Source organism: Drosophila ficusphila, unplaced genomic scaffold (assembly GCF_018152265.1).
Source record: "Drosophila ficusphila isolate 14025-0441.05 unplaced genomic scaffold, ASM1815226v1 contig_414, whole genome shotgun sequence".
Lineage (NCBI taxonomy): Eukaryota > Metazoa > Arthropoda > Insecta > Diptera > Drosophilidae > Drosophila > Drosophila ficusphila.
Window position 1 is genome coordinate 13,753,815 of NW_025064328.1, and position 22,076 is coordinate 13,775,890.

Genomic DNA, 22,076 nt, shown 5'->3' on the forward strand with positions numbered 1-22,076 from the left:
AAATAATTTTCCCCATCTGGGAACACTGCCGATAGTGAAACATCGAAACTATCGTTTGTGACATCGACGCTGTTGCAGCTCTAGATTTTAGTTCAAAAAAATAAGTTGGAGCGAAAAGACGTGCGTTGGATCAACGGTCGAAGTCTCTGTGAGTGACTGTGTGTGAGTGAGCTGTGAGCTGGAAGTGCAGCTGTCGCTAAAAGAAATGAAAAGCGCACAGTTTGCGTACATAAGGTCGCTGCAAGCGGGAAAAGATCGAATGCAGCTGAAAGGCCGAAAACAGCGAGTTGCACGTAGAAATACTTGTCGGCACAAAGACTCAACGCCCAAAAGTCGCCGGCGACGTGACGCCAACGCCGGCAGAGCGCCGCTCGCAAGAAATGCAGCAATTGCAGGACCGATTTCAGCTGAATTTGCACAAACGCGGTGCTGACGCGGTGAAATGGGAGCATAAGAAACCGAAAAACAACATTTATGTGCGAAATATGCGAAAACTTCGCTCCCAGCGCGATGTGTGTGTGCGTGTGTGTGTCGGTGCTGCAGAACGAAGAGAGTGTGAGAGGGAGAGCAAAGAGAGAGAAGGATGATGGCCGCGCTTATACCTGCTCCGAAAACTGAAGCGGAGTCGAAATTGGAGTGGCTGCAATCCGAAAATGAGGCTCCGAAAGTGTTTGGCTAGCTGCAGTTTTCGGAAATGCAAACTGGTTAATTGCTACGTAACGCTATTTTCCGCTTAATCCCCTATCCCCACCTACTGCTCCTCCGCCCCTACTCGCCCACGGCCGACGCTGGCTTAAGAAAATGTGTGGCCATATTTTTTCTTCTCCGCTCCGTCTTTCTTTCGCGCTCTCCCTTTTAAAACTCTCGCCGCGCGCTGTTCTCGCCGCCTCCGTTTTGTGCCGCACTTCGAAGATAAAGAACGCGCGAGATAAATGCGAAATATTGTATCTGGCCACGAGCGCAACAACGGTACTCATTTGTTCTCATCGATTTGTTTTGTCCGACAGAAAAGTGCGTTCAAGCCAAAGCCGCTGATTATTTACCACGCAAAACAGCCGCCAGACAAGGAATTACTAGACACTCGCCGCAGGAACCTAAACAGAGGGAGCCAGCGAAAAGCGCCGCCAAAATGTCGGAAGAAGTAGATCGCAACGATCCGGAGCTCAAGTACCTTTCGGTGGAGCGCAACCAGTTCAACGATCCGGCCACACAGGCCGAGTGGACACAGAAGCGTTTGGTGTGGGTGCCACACGAGAACCAGGTGAGTCCGTCGGCCCCTACCTGTAGAGCCCGGTCCTCAGCGGAGATCCGCTTAAGCCTGCGCAAACCGCGGCTTTTTCCAGCCGGGCTGATTCAGTGTGAGAACCGCACCCGAAACGCCGACTTACCTGGAACAAAACCTATTGATAGCCCCCGCCCATAAGCGTGAGAGCAACAGGAATAGCTACAGCTGCGGTCAAAATAATAGCAAAGGGAATTCTTTTTATATTTTTGTACAAATTAATTTCTAAAATCATTAATTTAATAAAAAAAAACATTTGATATGAAAATGTTACTTACTAAACATGAAAATCGTGACAGAAATAATTTACTCGAAGAATTAATATATTTTTGGTCGCAGTTGTACGTACATGTTTTTTAATCATTTCGTTTCGAGTAGTTTTCGTTCCCCGGCTTTGGCTCCTTATCACCAGCACCTTTCCGAGCCATTCGACTCACTCATCAATCGAGCATGAATCACGCTCCATTGTTCCGATTATTTTTATTTTTAACCGGGCCAACTTCTTTGAATTTTTCATTACTTTCGCACCGCGGTGATAAAATTGAGTAAACATCCGTCGATGCTGAATCATTCGTTTCTCCTGCGGTGACGCTAAAATCACCTCGCCGCATTAGTATGCCCGATTTAACGGTTTACTTGGTCAAATCCGCGAGCATTTGCCGCGAAGAAGCTTCGCCTGGCCAGCTAACCATTTGCATGCAGACGCTCTCTGACTCACTGATTCACCATCGAGGGAGAGTGGTAGCAGGAATGGTCTCGGCGAGAGCGGGCCAAAACAAGTTTTTAATCTGGCCGGTATTCGTGTGTTCGATTTGCGTGTATGGGGCACCCGACCCTCAAACATACTTTCAGCCAATCAAGCGAGGAATCGAGCGGGGTCGAAAAATCTGATCTGAAAATTCGGTCGGACTGGAAGATAGGGAACTGAATTGTTTTGCTAATTTTGTTTGTTCTTTTGTTCTCTTCGTCTGCTTAAAACTATTTCATTCAGGTGTCATTCAACTGCATACCTGAGAGTTAATTCCAAGACCATAAACCTAAACAGATAAAATTAGCACCCGCCGTTTTCTCCCTTGGCGCAGTCTGTAATTGCTTTATTTACCAGAGATAATTCCGGGCACAGAATGGTAGCACTTTTGGGTGACTTCATCCAACAAAGGAAGCAACAAAAACAAAGGCCAAAACTTCACATTTTTGAGTAATTACGCGATCACTTAAACAGACATTTACTTTACAATGGAATCTCACAAAAAGGCAGCGGCAAAGATAAAGCCAAGAAATAAACATGAAAATAACGAAACAAGCGCAAACGCTCGATTGTCATGAGTTGTTTGTCTTACGCTGGGACACACCACATGAGACGGCCGAGAAGCGTAGAGAATTTGAATATAGCACAAAGTGTTGCTTCGCTGAAACGTCCAGCAGATACAGTACAGCTACGGGTAACGGGAACGGACCTGGCTGAAAGGGTATTCGCCAATTGTGTCAACACTCGGTTCGGCCAAGAAGCTAGCTTCGTTTCGTTCTCAGCAACTGTTCCAACTTTGCACAATGTAAGGGAATTCGCCGAACAATGGCAGCGTACGTGCTGCTGTCCGAATCCAGATAATTACTTGTAGATACACAAGGAGCCCTTTTGTTAGTGGGTAGCTTTCGTTTATTTGTTTACTGATCAGCGATATTTCCCTGGTCATGTGGTTACTTTTCGGTGCTGTGATTCACCGCTGTGTTCATCGAAGAGTGGCGTTACAAATATTGGGATACGGAAGCAGTTTTTATGTTTACAAAAAGTTCTATAAAATTCTTCTTACATAATCTCACTGAATCTACGCTAATGAATATTTTCTTTTCGTCTGCCCCCTTCCTCAGTTTCAATCTGTTTCCATCCCCCAAAACAATTTCGAGACTTCTCCATGTTGTTAGCCAAATTAAAGTCGGCTTAACCTTCGTCATGCCCAAAGAATCGAATCGATTGTGACGAACGCCGATCATCAAGGGGTCTCTGCACACCCACACATGCGCCCGGTATCGTTTGTTGATATTTTCGAGCGTGTCTGTGTGCTGCTTGTATTTATAACCAACAGAAACCACTTTGGAGTTTGTTTGTGACCACTCCCACTCCGCTCCCCGCCAGCGCTCTACTGTGCTCTGGGTTCTGGAGGAGATGCCTTCGCCGCGCGAGTGTGAGTGTTTGGCTGGCGGTTACCGCAACGACAAACGTAGCCAGCTTTCGACTCTCGTCCGTCCGGTTTACGGTCAATGAACCTGCGCCTCGTATCTCGAATCACGTATGTGTAATATTCGTCTCTTTCCCCGCCCTCCCCAGCACACATGCATATGCGCTGATCGATTAAACGAAGGAATAAAATAAAAGTAACAAATTATAATGGGCCCATCCATCCGACGTTGTTCTTGTTCGCATTTGGATTGCGGTGGAGGGAGGGATGGCGACTCGGTGGGGGATCCGATCTATTATTCGCTTCGTATTTACGCTTTCCGACTAGTGTAAACAAAAGAAGTTGGCGAAAGCCTTAGGCTGCCAAAGAGTGAATAATGGGTACAGCGCTGCTCGCTGATCCTCCGGCAAGTTCAAGGTGGCCTTTGGGCAGCCACAAAAAAGTCATCCCGGAACGGCGGCTCCTGCACTTGACTTATCCACGCCTCCCCAACTTCCTTCGAATTCCTCGTCCCTGATCATCATCATCGTCATCTCCGTTCGCCGTTCGTCGTTTGCCGTTCGCTTTGTTTGTAGGTGTTGTTTTTTATTTTCTTTGGCTTCGCTCCACCGATCGCCCGGAATGCTTGAGATGCCGTTGAGCGAGAATCCGAGACTGATGACCTCATATGGCCCAACTCTTGCCACCGCCTCTCGGTGCCTGCCTTGGGCTAATTTCCCTGGCTCGATAACTCCAATTCATCTCTTGCAGGGCATTCCAAGATCGTGATTCATGAACCGACAGTTACAGCATTTCGATCTGCCGTATTTTTGCCTCTCTGCCGTTGTCGCAGCGCAAAGCCTTGTATCTGGTGTGTCCAAACTGTCAAACGTTTTAATGCTTTGCCAGCTGACAGCGGCTGCCCAGAAACCAGACATTCGCCTGGGAGGGGGCGGTTCGGCGGAAAATGAGTTTTGGCACAGCGAAAGTACTCGAGAATGAATGAGTAGTACTCCCTTTCCTATGCATTTTCCCTGATGCAAATCGTAGATCGCTGTAAACTAATAAAATAGCCTGTTTTAATCGTGTTTGTTGCACGCTTGAATGTTGGGCATTTGAACGGACTCGTTACATGCTCCAAATGGTTTCATATCCGTCATATCCGCTCAAGAATAACGACTTTCTTATGGCTTTTTACCCGTGGCACCGGAAAACCAGAAAGATAACACAGGCAGCCCCGCACGAAGCGAGAGCGGGAATCCGATCGTTGGGGCGTGTGCGTGCTCAACTTAATGGAGCCGGTCTGCGCTGGGATGCGTTGCAGATGCTCTTGCTGCTGCTGCCGTATCGGACTGCAGTTGGTCTTAATGCATTTCTGGTTTGCAGCGCGGCACTTCACTCCACCCTTTAATGACTGAATTACGGGTTGCCCCTGATTTGATTAATGTCAATGCGCCGCGTGCAGCATGCAGCGTGCAGCGTGCCTCAAGCTCCCGACTCCCCAATGTTGTTGTTCCACTACGCTGCTAATTAAATCCGTTTGGTTCTTGGCGCAGCCTTTTCCAGTTGTTTGTGATCAATTGACCCGGAGAGAATATGGGAGTGCATCGCACCTAGCACCCAGCGCAGTTCTGGCTTACTTTGGTGACAGAAGCTCACTACCAAATTCTATAATGGGCACGCCGCAATCACACACGCCTTGAACTTGTTTCCCATTGCGGTGTTTAGGGAGCAGCAGGGATCGGAGGACGCCAAGAGGCGGACAGACAGTTGCATCTGCCTCCCGTTGTTCAGCTGGCTCGCTTTTTGTTCTGTTCTGTCTGCCTGGGCCACTTGAATGTTGCAGTTTTCCCTCGGCATTTCACTTGCCAGCGAGAGAGCGGAGGCTGAGAGGCTCTTCTTCTGGCGCTTGGCTCATGCAGCGCGGCTGCACTTGTTGTGCTTATCGCCTACCCGCTGAGATAGAAAACACAGACAATCTGTGTTTTGCATAACGACCCCTTCCCCTTCCACTTTCCCTTCCCGAACCGCTAAGAATGAATGCACCGTAACTAATCCACTCTTTTTCCTTACAGGGCTTCGTGGCCGCCAGTATTAAGCGGGAGCATGGCGACGAGGTCGAGGTGGAGCTGGCCGAGACCGGCAAACGGGTGATGATCCTACGCGACGACATACAGAAGATGAATCCTCCAAAGTTCGACAAAGTCGAGGACATGGCCGAGCTGACGTGCCTCAACGAGGCCTCCGTTTTGCACAACATCAAGGACAGATACTATTCTGGCCTGATCTATGTGAGTACCACGAGTTATAGTCCATATCTTATACATATGTTTCTTGGCTGTTGGCTGCCCCAAAGTTTCCGCCGCGCCAGCTGTCGGCAATGTGACGACCACCATAATGGTGATGGCTCTAAGTAAACAGGCTTTGCTGGAAATTTGAAAGGCAAACCTTGTCGAGGCGTCTTGTCTCGTCGCGATTCTATTTATTTAAGTAAGGCAGCGCAAATATTTGACACTCTGAAGCTCAATCACTCAATCCTTCGGTGCATTCGTCACAGGCCAAATGAATTATAAACATTAAGTCACTCTTTCGCCATCCACTGTCCCCGCGAAGCACATCCGCTGCTAATTGGCATGCCAAAAGCGTTTTGCTCTGAGCAGAAGGCAGCAAAAGTACATTTTCGATTCGATGGGAAGCGAATTTCAAGTGGCGCATTTGAATTCGGGGCTATAAATTCCAGCGCGCCCCCCGCCCCTCCCCTTCATTTACTTTCTTCTTATATAAATCTTTTAATAACCGTCCGAAGTGGCAGTCTTTAATTGATATTGATTTATCTGCCATTTTGTGAATCGGCTTGGCTGGTTTTTATCCAACTGAACCATTATCAGTTTTAAGCCCGTTTTTAATACTGGGATTCAGTGTTAGGAAATGTTGCCAAATAACTTGTCTTACCTTGTTGGTGTTTTGATTGCCTCTCGCTCTAGCTTTTTACCTTGGTCCTTCCCTTTCCCTTTACAGTTATTCGCCGCCATGTGGCAGGTTGGGGTTTTTCTTTTTATTGTTTTTAACAAACAACATGCCGCTTTTTACATATTTTATGTACGGCGACTACTACTTATCGCGGTGTTGCTCATTCCCGCTTTGGGGTTTTAATTTAATGCCCAAACGGAACGGGTAACGGCTGCCTTTGCTTCTTTTTGGTGTGGGCGCGAACTGCTTTAAATTTGTATAAGTTGTTGTTGGCCGGCTATGCTTCAGCGCACTTACCATTGTCGTTGTAGGCTCTCCGGCTCTGACTCTAGCTGTCGTCGTTGTTGTTGTTGGCCAATTTTGTGTGCCGCTCCGCCGTTTACACAATCGCGCCACGCACTCATCTCGCCGCTGTCTCTCTCTTACCACGGCTTGTCCCACTTAATTTGCTTGCCAATTGTTGCTGACGCGCTCTGCCCGCTAACTTGTTGCACTGCTTGGGCACTGCGGGACGGAGCGCGGCACTGTGCTGTGGGGGCTGCACTTAACGGCATAATTATTATAATTTGTTGACATTTAATTCGATTTTAAATTTCATTTAAATTAATTCGTCGGGCAGCTGCCAACTGCCGGTAGCTTGTAGCCTAATTAATATGCGTCGACAAGAAGAATGACTCTTACACGGGGCTCACCAGCACACACCCATGGTAATACGCTCATGGATTTATGCAAATCAAATTATCAACACGTTAGCAAAAGCGGCAACAAGAACTATTGCGAGTTCGGCCGATTTGTTCGACAAGAAAATGTTCATCGATTTCGAGGCATGGAGGAATGCTTTCCCCTGTCAATATCGAGCACCTTACATATACTTTACGTATAACTACTAATTTTCCAGATCTTTCAAACCAGGTAGAGAAATCAAAAGAATAAAAATAGAGTTAAAATTTCCACGCCTGAACTATAGACAGAATATTGAGTTTTTCTCAAAGCCTTTTCAAACACGTTTCGCCTCCTTTTTCTGATGCGCCTTATTTCAAGTGAAATTGGGTTTGAAATATTCCACAAAACATTCCCCTTCCGCCGCTGTTGTTGCTGCAATTAATTGATTTATGTCCACCGGGTGACTAAGTGCAATTGCTCAAGTGCAGCATGTGTTTCAGCGATATTCAGTTTGCATTCTGCTCAGCTGCGTTGGCAGCCAAAAGAATCGCACTTGACAACACAGCGGCGACAGGGAGATGATGACGTTGGCGCCTCTGCAGCTGGTGCCATCTCGGTTTCCGTTCGCTCCTAACTATCTTTTAGTTGCGCTAATTGAAATGGCAAGCCGAATTGAACAGAACAGCGTATTATATATTAATATAGCAATATTTTGTGGCACCCAGCTCGCTCGCTTGGCCAGATTTGTACAGTGTCGGCAAATGAGCCAAATGAAGCGTGCTCTGTGTGGCAAATAAATTATGTTCCTCGCATATCAGCTGGGCAATTTGCTCGCCAATATTGCCACTTGTAGCAGGCGACCAGGAGGGGGTTGAAATGGGCGCCCGGTGGGGCAGACAGAGGTGTTCTAAGGCACGTAATTAACATAAAAGGCGCCGCTGTTGGCTCTGCTTTTCGCTGCTGTCGCCCCTATTTGCGTTGTTCTGCTTGCAGAACGTCTTTTGACCACATAAGGCTAAGGCCAGAAAGCCGCGACAAAAAGCGGATTGAGTAAATGACCAATTTGGTTTCCAAATTCCAACAAGATCGAAATTTTTCTGCAACTCTCTGAAGCTTTTGCGCGTATAGTATGTCTTATTATTAAACATTTCACGTCCACCGTGGTTTGTCACGATCCTTTTCTCTTCCCCCCGGGTAATTGTCGTTGACTGTAATTGCCTTTCTACCGCTGGTTGAACCTGATCATTTCCATGAGTTTACTTTCCAGGTGACCATGTAGATCTCTTTCGCGGTCTCTGATGGATATTTGCATCAGGATAATGACTCAACCCAGTTAAACCAAGGTGAAAAAGTTATGAGTCACGGTCGCTTCTAAATGATTGCCAAAAACAGCGACGGAAAAACAGAAACCGAAAATACAATTTCTTACGCCATTTTTGGATGCCTGACCCACACACACACACACACACTCACACACGTAAACGGGCATGCTGGCTGATTGGCAAGACGTGATTTTGTTGTGGATTTTGGGCTCTGTCACTTTCCGCCCCTCCATTGCCCTCACCAATGTGGCAAAGAGTTAAAGATATTGTTTCTACTACGATTCGTACCTGCGGTACTTTCCATTTCTGTCTGTGTGGGAGGCATTCAGACTTCTCCTCCTGCTTTCATATAAAGTTGCTCGTGCCGCTGTGAAGTTTGCAGCATTCGCATCAAATGTTTGCCTAGATATTTAAAAGGCACAACAAATGGCAAAGCCGCATACTTAGTGCCCACGCCGCAGTCCCCGACCCAATCGCAATCGCAGTTATGTAGGCTGCCGCTCGATAGATACCACCAACGGATGCCAATTCGGATACAGATACGGCGGATACAGATACATGCGTTCGCTGTTTATGGTGCTGGTCAACTCTAAAGCACATGTCTTGTTCGATAGTCGAGCGAACGTTTGTGGAGTTTGGGCAACATTAACTAGGCCACTGAACATCAGTCGCCGGTTTCTTGGGCAGTTGTTAGCCCAGCCAACTCGAAAATTATGAGTCTATAACCTTAGCAAACCTAAGAAGCATACAAAATGGTTTATATTCAAGTCAAATTAGGCATTTTACATCTTATTACAATCTTTGTGCATAGTCCTTTGATCACCACCACGATCAAACAATAGTAAAAGAAAAACATGTGGAAACTTTGGGGTTTGTACATTTGTAAATGAAGTGAAAACCAGCCGAGAATAATATTCAAAACTCTTCCTTCTTTCAGACATATTCCGGTCTTTTCTGCGTCGTGGTCAATCCGTACAAGAAACTACCGATCTACACCGAAAAGATAATGGAACGGTATAAGGGCATAAAGCGACACGAAGTGCCTCCGCACGTATTTGCAATAACGGACAGCGCCTACAGAAACATGTTGGGTGGTAAGTATCTCAGCCTCTGCACTTACTTTCCCTTTGGCTTCGGCTTCGGGTAAACACTGATATTGAAGGGGAAAGGCAAGCATTATCAGCTATCAACTTCGCTTCTTGTTTTCTCCAGAGCTCGACCAGAAAGGTCGCTATCGAGAATTCCATTCTCCGCATAAACAAGCGAAAATGAAAATGTTACCCAGACCGGCTGATAAGATAACACCAGGCCAAATTTACTTTGGAGCAGGGTGTTTCCACGAAGCGCTTTAGCAGGAGCTGCATTAGCAGTCCAAAGCCAGCTGAAAAAATCGCAGTGAATCATCTGCAAATGTTTTTCAGCCAACCGCCCCGCCAGTGGCCGGCTCTCTTCTAATCACAAACTGGTTTCCTTTTTGGGCCTGCATTTTCAAATGGGATTTTTTCAGTTCTCCTTTTCGCCGCTGCTGCTCTTTAGTTTGGGCTTCAGTGAGCTTCAGTGGTTTGCATGTCCGATCCAAGCGTAACGTCGCGCCGGGCGGTGACTCACCCAGTGGCGGCTCCACAGCAGATACTCCAGCCAGCCATTCCGATGCCAGGCATATCTCGTGTGGATATACTTATGGGCTCCTACATGTGTGTGTGTGTTTCCCCTGCTTGAGTTTGGTTAACTAATATTGCGTATACGTGTCATTACCATATTTGGATCCAAAACTGAACTCGGCGCTGTTGAACAGCAAGCCACTTTGTTTGCCCCATCATCATCTCTGTTTTTGTTGCTGGCGTTGAAAAGTTTAAACAAATCGTCACTTGGCTCCGGCTCACCATATTTGACGCTTAATAAATTTCTGTTTATGCACATTTGCCTGATTGTATTTCCTTGAAATGCTTTTTGTGAGAAGTTTGCCTCAGCAACGACAACGACAACCCCTTCCCTCGGGGAGTGTCCGTATATTTGATTTATTTCGCTGGCTTTAAATAATCTTAGCCCAACCCCATCGCCTCTGACTCCACTGCCATGAAACACGCAGCACAATCGGCCTCAAGCCGATCTGGGCACTGTGGAGCCGGACAATCGCCGCACACCTTTATCTTTTCGGTTTTCTTTAGCTACTCCCCCGACTCGTGGCAATCGCAAATCCCCGATTTCGTTGAACTGCAATTTTTATGGCATTCCACTTCAAGCATATTTCGCGCTGCTCATATTGCGCCAATGTCGTACGAGTCTTGTTCATGATAAAATGGCACGCCTTGACAGTATACATATATACGAGTATATAGATATATTTATTTTGCAACTGCATGTATATGCAGTGCTGCTCAACCATCGGGAAAGGTCTGCGATGGGACAGATGTTTTGCTTATCTGTATTTTCCCAGTTGTATTAACAGAAATTTATTTTGAGAGTTCGGTCCCTTATTTCACATTTATTAAGCGTAAAAATTATCTAAACATTTTTTCGGCAAAAAAATTTTAAGTAGCTGACCTGACAACGATCGATACCTTGCATTCCGCAGCTTAACCTTGTTTTCATACCCTGCCCTTCTTAATATATGTATTTGTTTTATTTTTAACAACTATGGTTTGTGTTGATATTTTATTTGTTTCAACTTAATTTGAATACCCTTGCAAAGAGTATTAATTTCAGTACGAAGTTTGGAGCGCAGGGAAGGCAATATAAATTCTTTATCAGCACCGCCATCTAAACCGATCTAGACATAATCTGTAACAGATCATCTTGTAAGGTTTACGCAAAGGTCACCCTAAATTGCTCTTCCGGTGACCATAATTTGACCAATTTTAGTCCGATTTCTAAGTGGCAAACCTCATAATGTTTGTATTCGAACCCCAAATACCAATTGCATTCAAACTTTTCTATTCCAAGAGGGTCGATTTTTTGACTCATTGTTTATGTAAGATTTTTTTGATAAATTTGTATCCTATTCCAAGAGAGTCGCTCTTTACTTGTTTGAAGTTATTTTCGTGAAATTGTAAAGCAATTTAAATTAAAATTTTTTTAATAACCGTTTTTTGCACACCATTTCAAATGTTTATGAAAGCTCTTGAAAGCATCACTTTAATTTATTCGAACAATGAAATAAATTGGCCATAATCCTTAGAATTCCATGGATTGAGAGAACTTATTAATCGTTGTTGTTTGACAACCGACGGGCGCACTCGTCATTTCTAACATCATTACTATATAAAAGGTCAAAAACCAGAAACAAAAAATAATCGAATAGTTCCCATCAAATGAGGTGCTGGGATATATATTTCGGTCCATTTATGGTTTGATATTGAATGTTGTATGTATAAATATGCGACCGGCTTTATCCATAATAATAAACAAGTACGGGGTCGTGATGTATAAGCTGTGTGGTGCTCCGTGCCTCAAAATCTATGCCAATCAGAGTGGATATATCGAACTCGCCGTCTCTCTGCCTCAGTTTGTGGTTAGCTTAACACTGGATCGTATAACGAGGTTGCAAAGTGGCGGGGCGATCATGGGGTGCAGGGCAAGCCTGGTTCGCTGTATTCTAGATGGGATCATTGGCGCCATATCAATAGCTATGGGCACCAGCAATTTACTGCCGTTGCCGTTCGTATCTTTCAGATAGGCTGGAATGAACAGTTTTTGTGTTCGTTTTCAATTGATGTATGTCTCACTTTTCGCCCGCTCGCAACCACTCAGTGCTTTTTGTTTGGCTGTTTCTTTGTCTTTATTTTTGCCCGCTTAAAGCTTAAATTTGGGTCAACAGTAACTTCAAGCTTAGCTTGGCTTTTTACATTTTAATTTAACTTTTGGTTGGTAAGAGCCGTTGCTGCGGAAGCGAAGTGTGTCACTTGCTCAATGGTCTTATCACATGCTCTTCTCCAACTCACTCACATTCCCCTTTCTTCCCCGCAGATCGCGAAGACCAATCGATTCTGTGCACTGGCGAATCGGGTGCTGGCAAGACCGAGAACACCAAGAAGGTCATCCAATTTCTGGCCTACGTGGCAGCCTCCAAGCCCAAGGGCTCGGGTGCGGTAAGTACAGAAGCGCAGAGGCGCAGAGCACTGCCTCCATCTGAGAACAGAAGCAAATGCAAAGCTGTGTCCGTCGACCAGTGTGAGGGGGTGCGTTCGACGGCGCCGACAGAGATACAGTTCCATTTGTTTTTTTCCCCTCTGGATTATGCTTATTAAACTCACATTAATGACACGCAAGCCCGGCAATTGTTATTGGTATTGTTTGCTACCTAATTAATTAGACAAACAACGTTCGCGAGAGATGCCCGAGCACGTACATATGTGTCTATTGTCGGCAAAGTGTCTTTAATACGCCTGCGAGGCCTAGACTTCTTCGTGGGACGGAGCAATTAAATCAATTTTATGCAGTTTCCATTGTACGAGTATAGTTTCTGAAACCCCAAATTATCGAGATGCAATACCCGATAACAGACCTAAGAGAACATAAAAAAGCTCTAGCTTTATGCTCAGTTTGAAAGCCTTCCACTGATGCTCCCCATATGGTGGATGGTCGAGGGTTACGCATTAATATTTGGGTGGTTGATCACTTGGCAACTGGTTTATGTGTTTTTATAGGGGAGCCGAAGCACACTTCATTAATCAAGAATCAACATTCGCTGACAAATTTGTTCATTTGCAGCAATAAAATGAACACAATAAAAAAGCGGGAATCGAAAATTAAACTGCAGAAGAGAAGCAATTGTTACAAACCAAAAAAAAAAAAAAAAAAAAAACAATGAAATCGCGAAAAATTGATACATGTACTGAGTTTTTTGGGCAGAAACTGCTACTCTACAAAAGTTTCAGCTGTTGGGCTTGCCATTTCCATAATTGGGGAGAAAAGCAAACAGATTTTTCGTTGGTGTGATTCTAACCTGTACAGTAAATCCTTTTACGCTCAAACAAGCTGCTCTTGAGCTCCAAACACACATTTTGTTGTGTTTTACGCGTCTACTGCCTTATATGAACCTTGTGTTGAGGCTTCAAACAGAGTTGAGCTGACTTTGCAGCTGTTCGCGTGATATGATTCATATATTCTTGTACAAATTCTACAAACAGTAGAAATAAAGGCCTACAAATAGTGAAATATCATTAAACAAATGACTGTTACTTTTGCATTTGATGTTATGTATTTCCTACCATCTAGGACTCTTTACTGATTAATAGGTAAACAGGTAAAAGTTAATTCCCTTAACTGATATACAGTACATGTTTGTACTAGGTATTACCTCTGATTCCGATTCCCAGAAATAGACGCTGATGATAGATGATATATCGCGAAGGTAAACAACGTCGACTGCATTGAATCATCGTTAGTTTTTTTGTAGAACAGAATGGAGGAAATTTGGTCGGTTTGATTGGAAAAAGTGTGTTTTATGGCATTCTCTATCAAGCTTAGATAAGACTAGAGCGATAAGCAGAACCGAAGCAAACATTGACATAACTTTGCATTTGTCTAAAATAATTTATCGACTCTTTGCTATACAAAGTTTTTTAATTTTTGCTTGAGGCTGAGGTTAAGGCAAATATACATTTGTTTATTACTGATAAATTTTTATTTATATATTGATCTTCTTTATTTTCATGTCCTACCACACAAACACACCACACAATGCCACACCACACTCCTATAAATACACGCACACTCCCTGTACATTGGACTCTGGTTGTTGTCTACACTCTCAACTCTGCTCAATATATGCTATACATTTGTTTATTTGTATATTTGTATATATTATTTATATAAAATGCTGGCTGGCAATCACAACCCATAAAAATCCAACAACCAAAACTGAACCTCAACACCTCCAACTCCAACCAATTGACAACGACCCAAACAGGTGCCGCATCCTGCCGTGCTCATTGTAAGTATTGGAGGACTCACAATCCGAAAATTGTATTCCACTTTGTGTTTCAAAATTAACACGAATTTTGTTAACCCCATTTAATGTATGATTTAAGTTCATTTTCGTCCCAATCTGTTTCCAAAAAACAATTTCTGTTTACCCAACGATTTTGCTTTCGCATCTCATCAACTATGACCTGAATCTTAGTATTAACCCTCTCCAAATGAACTCTTCCCTGCTCTTCGTTTTGTCTCCCTTGTTGTCGTCCTACCCAAGCCAACACTCATCTACTCAATCTCATCTCTCTGCTCTGCTCTGCTCTGATCCGATCTGCTCTACTCCCTCTTTGTACTACCTATGCCAACGCAATTTTAGAGTAGTCATCAAGAAACATTTGCGGTAAAGTATGCTCAACCTCCAACCCCTAACCTTTGTATTATATAATAATCACTTGCAATAAAAGTATGATGCGTATGACGTTTTATTTTGTAGCCAATTAGTTTGATTCTTCGTATGATTTTGAGACTGTGAGACATAAGCGCGTGAAAGATGCAAATCCTCCAGACTGTCCCAGATATCCATTCCGTGTCCCATAATCCCGTTCCTACCTAATTGCAGAACTTCTCGGTCAACACAAACAAGTACATAAGGGTCAAGATTAGGACTCAATGTCAGAATCAGTCAATCGAGGTAGCCAACGGATTGAAGTTGGTGGAAGTTAATTCTGATTGGCCAGAGGTAAACTCCGGATGAAGCCGCTGCCTCGGCATCAATCGTGAGAAGCTGTAGGAGATCGTCCAGTGTTTATTGTCATTCGTTTTGCTTGGCTTTGGCTTCTTCTGCATGCTTTTAGACTAATCTTATCTAGTTGTGTAGAATCGTTGTATCGCTTGTGATGTCACTGTTGTCCCGAAACTGTTTATAGTGTGTGTAGACTGCTTTTACGTATGTTTGTGGCTAACCCCTAACCTTTAAGCCTTTAAATCACATGGACTTAACACACTTTTCCTTATCTCCGAACAGGGCGAGCTGGAGCAGCAGCTCTTGCAGGCGAATCCCATACTGGAGGCTTTTGGCAACGCCAAGACCGTTAAAAACGACAACTCTTCGCGTTTCGTAAGTAGCAGCTTTACATTCCACCGAACTATTGTGCTCACTAACTATTGTATCGCTTGCAGGGCAAATTCATCCGTATCAATTTCGACGCCTCAGGCTTCATCTCGGGGGCCAACATCGAAACCTACCTGCTGGAGAAGTCGCGTGCCATTCGTCAAGCGAAGGACGAACGAACATTCCATATCTTCTACCAGTTGCTGGCGGGCGCCACGCCAGAGCAGCGCGAGAAGTTCATACTCGATGACGTCAAGTCGTATGCATTCCTGTCCAACGGCAGCCTGCCCGTGCCCGGCGTGGACGACTACGCCGAGTTCCAGGCAACGGTCAAGTCGATGAATATCATGGGCATGACATCGGAGGATTTTAACTCGATATTCCGGATCGTTAGCGCCGTTCTGCTGTTCGGCAGCATGAAGTTCCGCCAGGAGCGAAACAACGACCAGGCCACGCTCCCCGACAACACGGTGGCCCAGAAGATCGCCCACCTGCTCGGCCTCAGTGTGACGGACATGACTCGGGCCTTCCTGACCCCGCGCATCAAAGTGGGACGCGACTTCGTCACGAAAGCCCAGACAAAGGAGCAGGTGGAGTTCGCCGTGGAGGCCATTGCCAAGGCGTGCTACGAGCGCATGTTCAAATGGCTGGTGAACCGCATCAACCGCTCCCTGGACCGCACCAAGCGCCAGGGCGCCTCCTTCATCGGAATCCTCGACATGGCTGGCTTCGAGATCTTCGAACTGAACTCCTTCGAGCAGCTGTGCATCAACTACACCAACGAGAAACTGCAGCAGCTCTTCAACCATACCATGTTTATTCTGGAGCAGGAGGAGTACCAGCGCGAGGGCATCGAGTGGAAGTTCATCGACTTCGGGCTCGATCTGCAGCCCACCATCGACCTGATCGATAAGCCCGGCGGAATAATGGCCCTTCTCGATGAGGAGTGCTGGTTCCCCAAGGCCACGGACAAGACGTTCGTCGACAAGCTCGTCTCGGCCCACTCCATGCACCCAAAGTTCATGAAGACGGACTTCCGCGGAGTGGCCGACTTCGCCATCGTGCACTACGCCGGCCGGGTTGACTACTCCGCGGCCAAGTGGCTGATGAAGAACATGGATCCGCTGAACGAGAACATCGTGTCGCTGCTGCAGGGATCGCAGGACCCGTTCGTGGTGAACATCTGGAAGGATGCGGAGATCGTTGGCATGGCACAGCAGGCCCTGACTGATACCCAGTTCGGGGCCCGCACCCGCAAGGGCATGTTCCGCACCGTGTCGCATCTGTACAAGGAGCAGCTGGCCAAGTTGATGGACACGTTGCGCAACACGAACCCGAACTTTGTGCGCTGTATCATACCGAACCACGAGAAGCGCGCCGGCAAGATCGATGCCCCCTTGGTGCTCGACCAGTTGCGTTGCAACGGCGTGCTCGAGGGCATTCGTATCTGCCGCCAGGGCTTTCCAAATCGCATACCCTTCCAGGAGTTCCGCCAACGCTACGAACTGCTCACGCCCAACGTTATTCCCAAGGGCTTTATGGACGGCAAGAAGGCCTGCGAGAAGATGATTCAGGCGCTGGAGCTCGACTCGAATCTTTATCGAGTGGGCCAGTCGAAGATCTTCTTCCGCGCTGGCGTTCTCGCTCACCTGGAGGAGGAGCGTGATTTTAAGATCTCCGACCTGATCGTCAACTTCCAGGCCTTCTGCCGTGGCTTTTTGGCGCGTCGCAATTACCAGAAGCGCTTGCAGCAGCTAAACGCAATTCGCATCATCCAGCGGAACTGCGCCGCCTACCTCAAGCTCCGCAACTGGCAGTGGTGGCGTCTGTACACGAAGGTTAAGCCTCTGCTGGAGGTGACCAAGCAGGAGGAGAAGCTCGTGCAGAAGGAGGACGAGCTGAAGCAGGTGCGCGAAAAGCTGGACACGTTGGCCAAGAACACGCAGGAGTACGAGCGCAAGTACCAACAGGCTTTGGTTGAGAAGACCACTCTCGCTGAGCAGCTGCAAGCTGAGATCGAGCTGTGTGCCGAGGCCGAGGAGTCACGCTCACGGCTGATGGCGCGCAAACAGGAGCTGGAGGACATGATGCAGGAGCTGGAGACGCGGATCGAAGAAGAGGAGGAACGCGTCTTGGCCCTAGGTGGCGAGAAAAAGAAGCTCGAGCTGAACATCCAGGACCTTGAAGAGCAGCTGGAAGAAGAGGAGGCCGCCCGTCAGAAGTTGCAGTTGGAAAAGGTGCAGCTCGACGCCAAGATTAAGAAACACGAAGAAGATCTCGCCCTCACCGACGATCAGAACCAAAAACTGCTCAAGGAGAAGAAGCTACTGGAAGAGCGGGCCAACGACCTCTCCCAGACACTGGCCGAGGAGGAGGAGAAGGCCAAGCATTTGGCGAAGCTGAAGGCCAAGCACGAAGCCACCATTGCCGAACTCGAAGAACGCTTGCACAAGGATCAGCAGCAGCGGCAGGAGTCCGATCGATCCAAGCGCAAGATCGAGACAGAAGTGGCCGACCTCAAGGAACAGCTCAACGAGCGCCGCGTGCAGGTGGAGGAGATGCAGGCGCAGTTGGCCAAGCGCGAGGAGGAGCTCACCCAAACTCTGCTGCGCATTGACGAGGAGTCGGCAACCAAGGCCACCGCCCAAAAGGCTCAGCGCGAGCTGGAGTCGCAGCTGGCCGAGATCCAAGAGGATTTGGAGGCCGAAAAGGCAGCCCGTGCAAAGGCGGAGAAGGTGAGGCGCGATCTGAGCGAGGAACTCGAGGCCCTCAAGAACGAGTTGCTCGATTCCCTGGACACCACAGCCGGTAAGTAAACATATACATATATAAATCCGATTTATCAAAAGCTAATTAAAACATACGTATGACAAACAGCCCAGCAAGAATTGCGGTCTAAGCGCGAGCAGGAGTTGGCCACGCTAAAGAAGTCGCTCGAGGAGGAGACGGTTAATCACGAAGGCGTGTTGGCCGAGATGCGGCACAAGCATTCGCAGGAGCTGAACGGCATCAACGACCAGCTTGAGAACCTGCGCAAAGCGAAGACTGTGCTGGAGAAAGCCAAGGGCACCTTGGAGGCAGAGAACGCTGACCTGGCCACAGAACTGCGCAGTGTCAACAGCTCCCGGCAAGAGAACGATCGCCGTCGCAAGCAGGCCGAGTCACAGATTGCTGAGTTGCAGGTAAATGGTGGCAAAGCTAGGGTTTTTGGGTTTCAAATCCAGGAAGAATAGCTCATCTGTATATTGTATTCATAGGTGAAACTAGCTGAGATTGAACGCGCCCGCTCGGAACTGCAGGAGAAGTGCACGAAACTGCAGCAGGAGGCCGAGAACATTACAAACCAGCTGGAGGAGGCCGAGCTGAAGGCCTCGGCGGCCGTCAAGTCTGCCAGCAACATGGAATCGCAGCTCACCGAAGCCCAGCAGTTGCTGGAGGAGGAAACGCGCCAGAAGCTGGGCCTCAGCTCGAAGCTGCGACAAATCGAATCCGAAAAGGAGGCGCTACAGGAGCAGCTCGAGGAGGATGATGAAGCCAAGCGCAACTATGAGCGCAAGCTGGCTGAGGTCACAGCCCAAATGCAGGACATCAAGAAAAAAGCCGAGGAGGACGCGGATCTGGCTAAGGAACTGGAGGAGGGCAAGAAGCGACTCAACAAGGACATTGAGGCGTTGGAGCGACAGGTCAAGGAACTAATTGCCCAGAATGACCGCCTCGATAAGAGTAAAAAGAAGATTCAGTCGGAGCTGGAAGATGCCACCATCGAGCTGGAGGCGCAACGCACGAAGGTGAGTCTGTGGTTTCCCATCTGCAAAACGTTTGCTCATTCAAATAACTTTTCGGACTTAGGTGCTCGAATTGGAGAAGAAGCAAAAGAACTTCGACAAGATCCTTGCCGAGGAAAAAGCCATATCAGAGCAGATCGCCCAGGAGCGCGACACTGCCGAGCGGGAGGCGCGTGAAAAGGAGACCAAGGTGCTGTCGGTTTCCCGCGAGCTGGACGAAGCCTTCGACAAGATAGAAGACCTTGAAAACAAGCGCAAGACCCTCCAAAACGAACTCGATGACCTCGCCAACACACAGGGTACCGCCGACAAGAACGTCCACGAACTGGAGAAGGCGAAGCGTGCCCTTGAGTCCCAACTGGCCGAGCTGAAAGCACAAAACGAGGAGCTTGAAGACGATCTGCAGTTGACCGAAGATGCAAAGCTGCGCCTAGAGGTTAACATGCAGGCTCTGCGCTCCCAGTTCGAGCGCGACCTGCTCGCTAAGGAGGAGGGAGCCGAGGAAAAGCGACGCGGGCTCGTCAAGCAGCTACGGGATCTCGAAACCGAATTGGACGAGGAGCGCAAGCAGCGTACGGCCGCCGTGGCGGCAAAGAAGAAGCTGGAGGGTGACCTGAAGGAGATCGAGACCACCATGGAAATGCATAATAAGGTGAAGGAGGATGCCTTGAAGCACGCTAAGAAGCTGCAAGCACAAGTCAAAGATGCGCTGCGCGATGCAGAGGAGGCCAAGGCGGCTAAGGAGGAACTGCAGGCGCAGAGCAAAGAGGCCGAGCGCAAGGTCAAGGCCCTGGAGGCAGAAGTATTACAACTGACCGAGGACCTAGCCAGCTCAGAGAGGGCTCGCCGGGCTGCCGAAACGGAGCGGGACGAATTGGCCGAGGAAATCGCCAATAATGCCAACAAGGGCTCCTTGATGGTCGACGAGAAGCGCCGATTGGAAGCCCGCATCGCCACTCTCGAGGAGGAGCTGGAGGAGGAACAGTCCAACTCAGAGGTGCTTCTGGATCGCAGCCGCAAAGCGCAACTGCAAATTGAACAGTTGACCACCGAGCTGGCCAATGAGAAATCCAACTCTCAGAAGAACGAGAACGGCCGTGCCCTGCTGGAACGGCAGAACAAGGAGCTGAAGGCCAAGCTTGCCGAGATCGAGACGGCCCAGCGCACCAAGGTGAAGGCAACGATCGCCACGCTCGAGGCGAAGATTGCAAACCTCGAGGAGCAGCTAGAGAACGAGGGCAAGGAGCGGCTGGTGCAGCAAAAGACCAACCGCAAGATGGACAAGAAGATCAAGGAGCTTACGATGAACATCGAGGACGAACGGAGACATGTCGACCAGCACAAGGAGCAAATGGATAAGGTAAGTGGAAGCAGGTGAAGTCAAAGATCGGTATTTAAGTTATCTTTTTGTTTTAACAGCTGAATAGCCGCATCAAACTGCTCAAGCGCAACCTGGACGAGACTGAGGAGGAGCTGCAAAAGGAGAAGACACAGAAGCGCAAGTACCAGCGTGAGTGCGAGGATATGATTGAATCGCAGGAGACCATGAATCGTGAGATTAACTCACTCAAAACGAAACTTCGGTGAGTAGTGGCTCGTTGCGCCTAACTTTCCCTTTCATCGGGAGGAGATTGTCTGTAGGTGTCTCTTGGGGTCTTACTTTTGATTATTGTTTGCAATTTATCTTTGGTTCAAGCTCCATCCAAGTGGCCGAGACCGAAAAGGCCAAGGCGTATTCGCCCAAAAAGGATGCCGCACTCATTATGAATTGTGAGGGTCTGCATTAGGTTTCGTTTCGCTTCGTTTCCTTCTCGTAGGCTGTAAGTGCTGCTGTTGGCCGTGATCCTTAGAACCAGTTAATGTCAACTGAACACCCAGCATCCAACCAACGACTGCCTCTGCATGTTAGGAACAGAACACACCTTTGAGTCCAAACTCGCGAACTTGTTCCTTATTCCAAATTCCTCAATATAGTTCTTAGCCCTAAGTCCGTCCCAGACGTTCTAATTTGTCTTTTGCCCCTGCACTGCACGTTCACCCAAAAAAGATGAATCTACTGCAAAGCGAGCGGTTGATTAATAAAATGTATCTTCCCTTTCCTAGACGCACCGGCGGCATGGGTCTCAGCTCCAGCCGGCTCACGGGCACACCTTCATCGAAACGCGCCGTAGGAGGCGGGGGCGGCGGCGGTGACGACTCATCGGTGCAGGATGAATCATTAGATGGAGAGGATTCTGGCAATTGACGCGTTAATTATTAGATGAAGACACGGTTGAAGCGGATGAAGGAGGTAAAGATGAGGAGCAAAATAAACGAGTATATTTAATGTTTCTTTTATATAATTTCTCTGTTATTTTTTATATAAACTATTATACATACTTAAATTAAAACTTAAACAAACAAACCAACATTTTTATAACGACAAAACATAATCGTAAAACAAAAGCAATGTTGTAAAGCACTCTCCCACTCTATACGAAACATAAACACATGAATTTTGCTATTCCTCGAATGGCTGCGGACAAAAGCAGGCAACGAAATAAAATTAAGTTTATGCAACACAAAAACCAACCAAGAAACGTATTAACTTTGAACCACACAAACCCACATCATCGGGAGAGACGAATTCAACAGGACACTAATTATTTTCACATTTTAATAACCTAATATAGAACCCATAGAAGTACTCAATGCAATATGTAATTCATGCATTTAACAACTAAAAGGTTTTCAATCAGAAACAGATCAGAACAGAAAATCAAATGTTGAACACGCAACTAATATACGAATTTCGTTTTTGTTTAAAACTAAACAATAAAATATTTGCTACATAAAACTGATCTTTCTTTGGGTAGACCAATTGTATTATGA

The 22,076-nt window shown here is 47.1% G+C and overlaps 1 protein-coding gene across 2 annotated transcripts; it reads left to right on the forward strand.

The window, feature by feature from the left end:
• Positions 1–43: 43 nt before the first annotated feature.
• On the forward strand, positions 44–22,041 carry LOC108090711 (myosin heavy chain, non-muscle). Of its 2 annotated transcripts, XM_017189504.2 has the most exons (14): positions 44–148; positions 1,008–1,261; positions 5,514–5,729; positions 9,331–9,487; positions 12,360–12,481; positions 14,305–14,328; positions 14,686–14,709; positions 15,334–15,426; positions 15,489–18,228; positions 18,298–18,602; positions 18,678–19,208; positions 19,270–20,565; positions 20,625–20,788; positions 21,309–22,041. In XM_017189504.2, exons 2-14 carry the CDS (start codon positions 1,130–1,132, stop codon positions 21,448–21,450), a joined length of 5,946 nt encoding a protein of 1,981 aa, XP_017044993.1. In that variant the 5' UTR covers positions 44–148; positions 1,008–1,129; the 3' UTR covers positions 21,451–22,041. The 2 variants fall into 2 exon arrangements, with proteins under 2 accessions (XP_017044993.1, XP_017044994.1); XM_017189505.2 differs by lacking the exon at positions 14,686–14,709.
• The last annotated feature ends 35 nt before the right edge of the window (positions 22,042–22,076 follow it).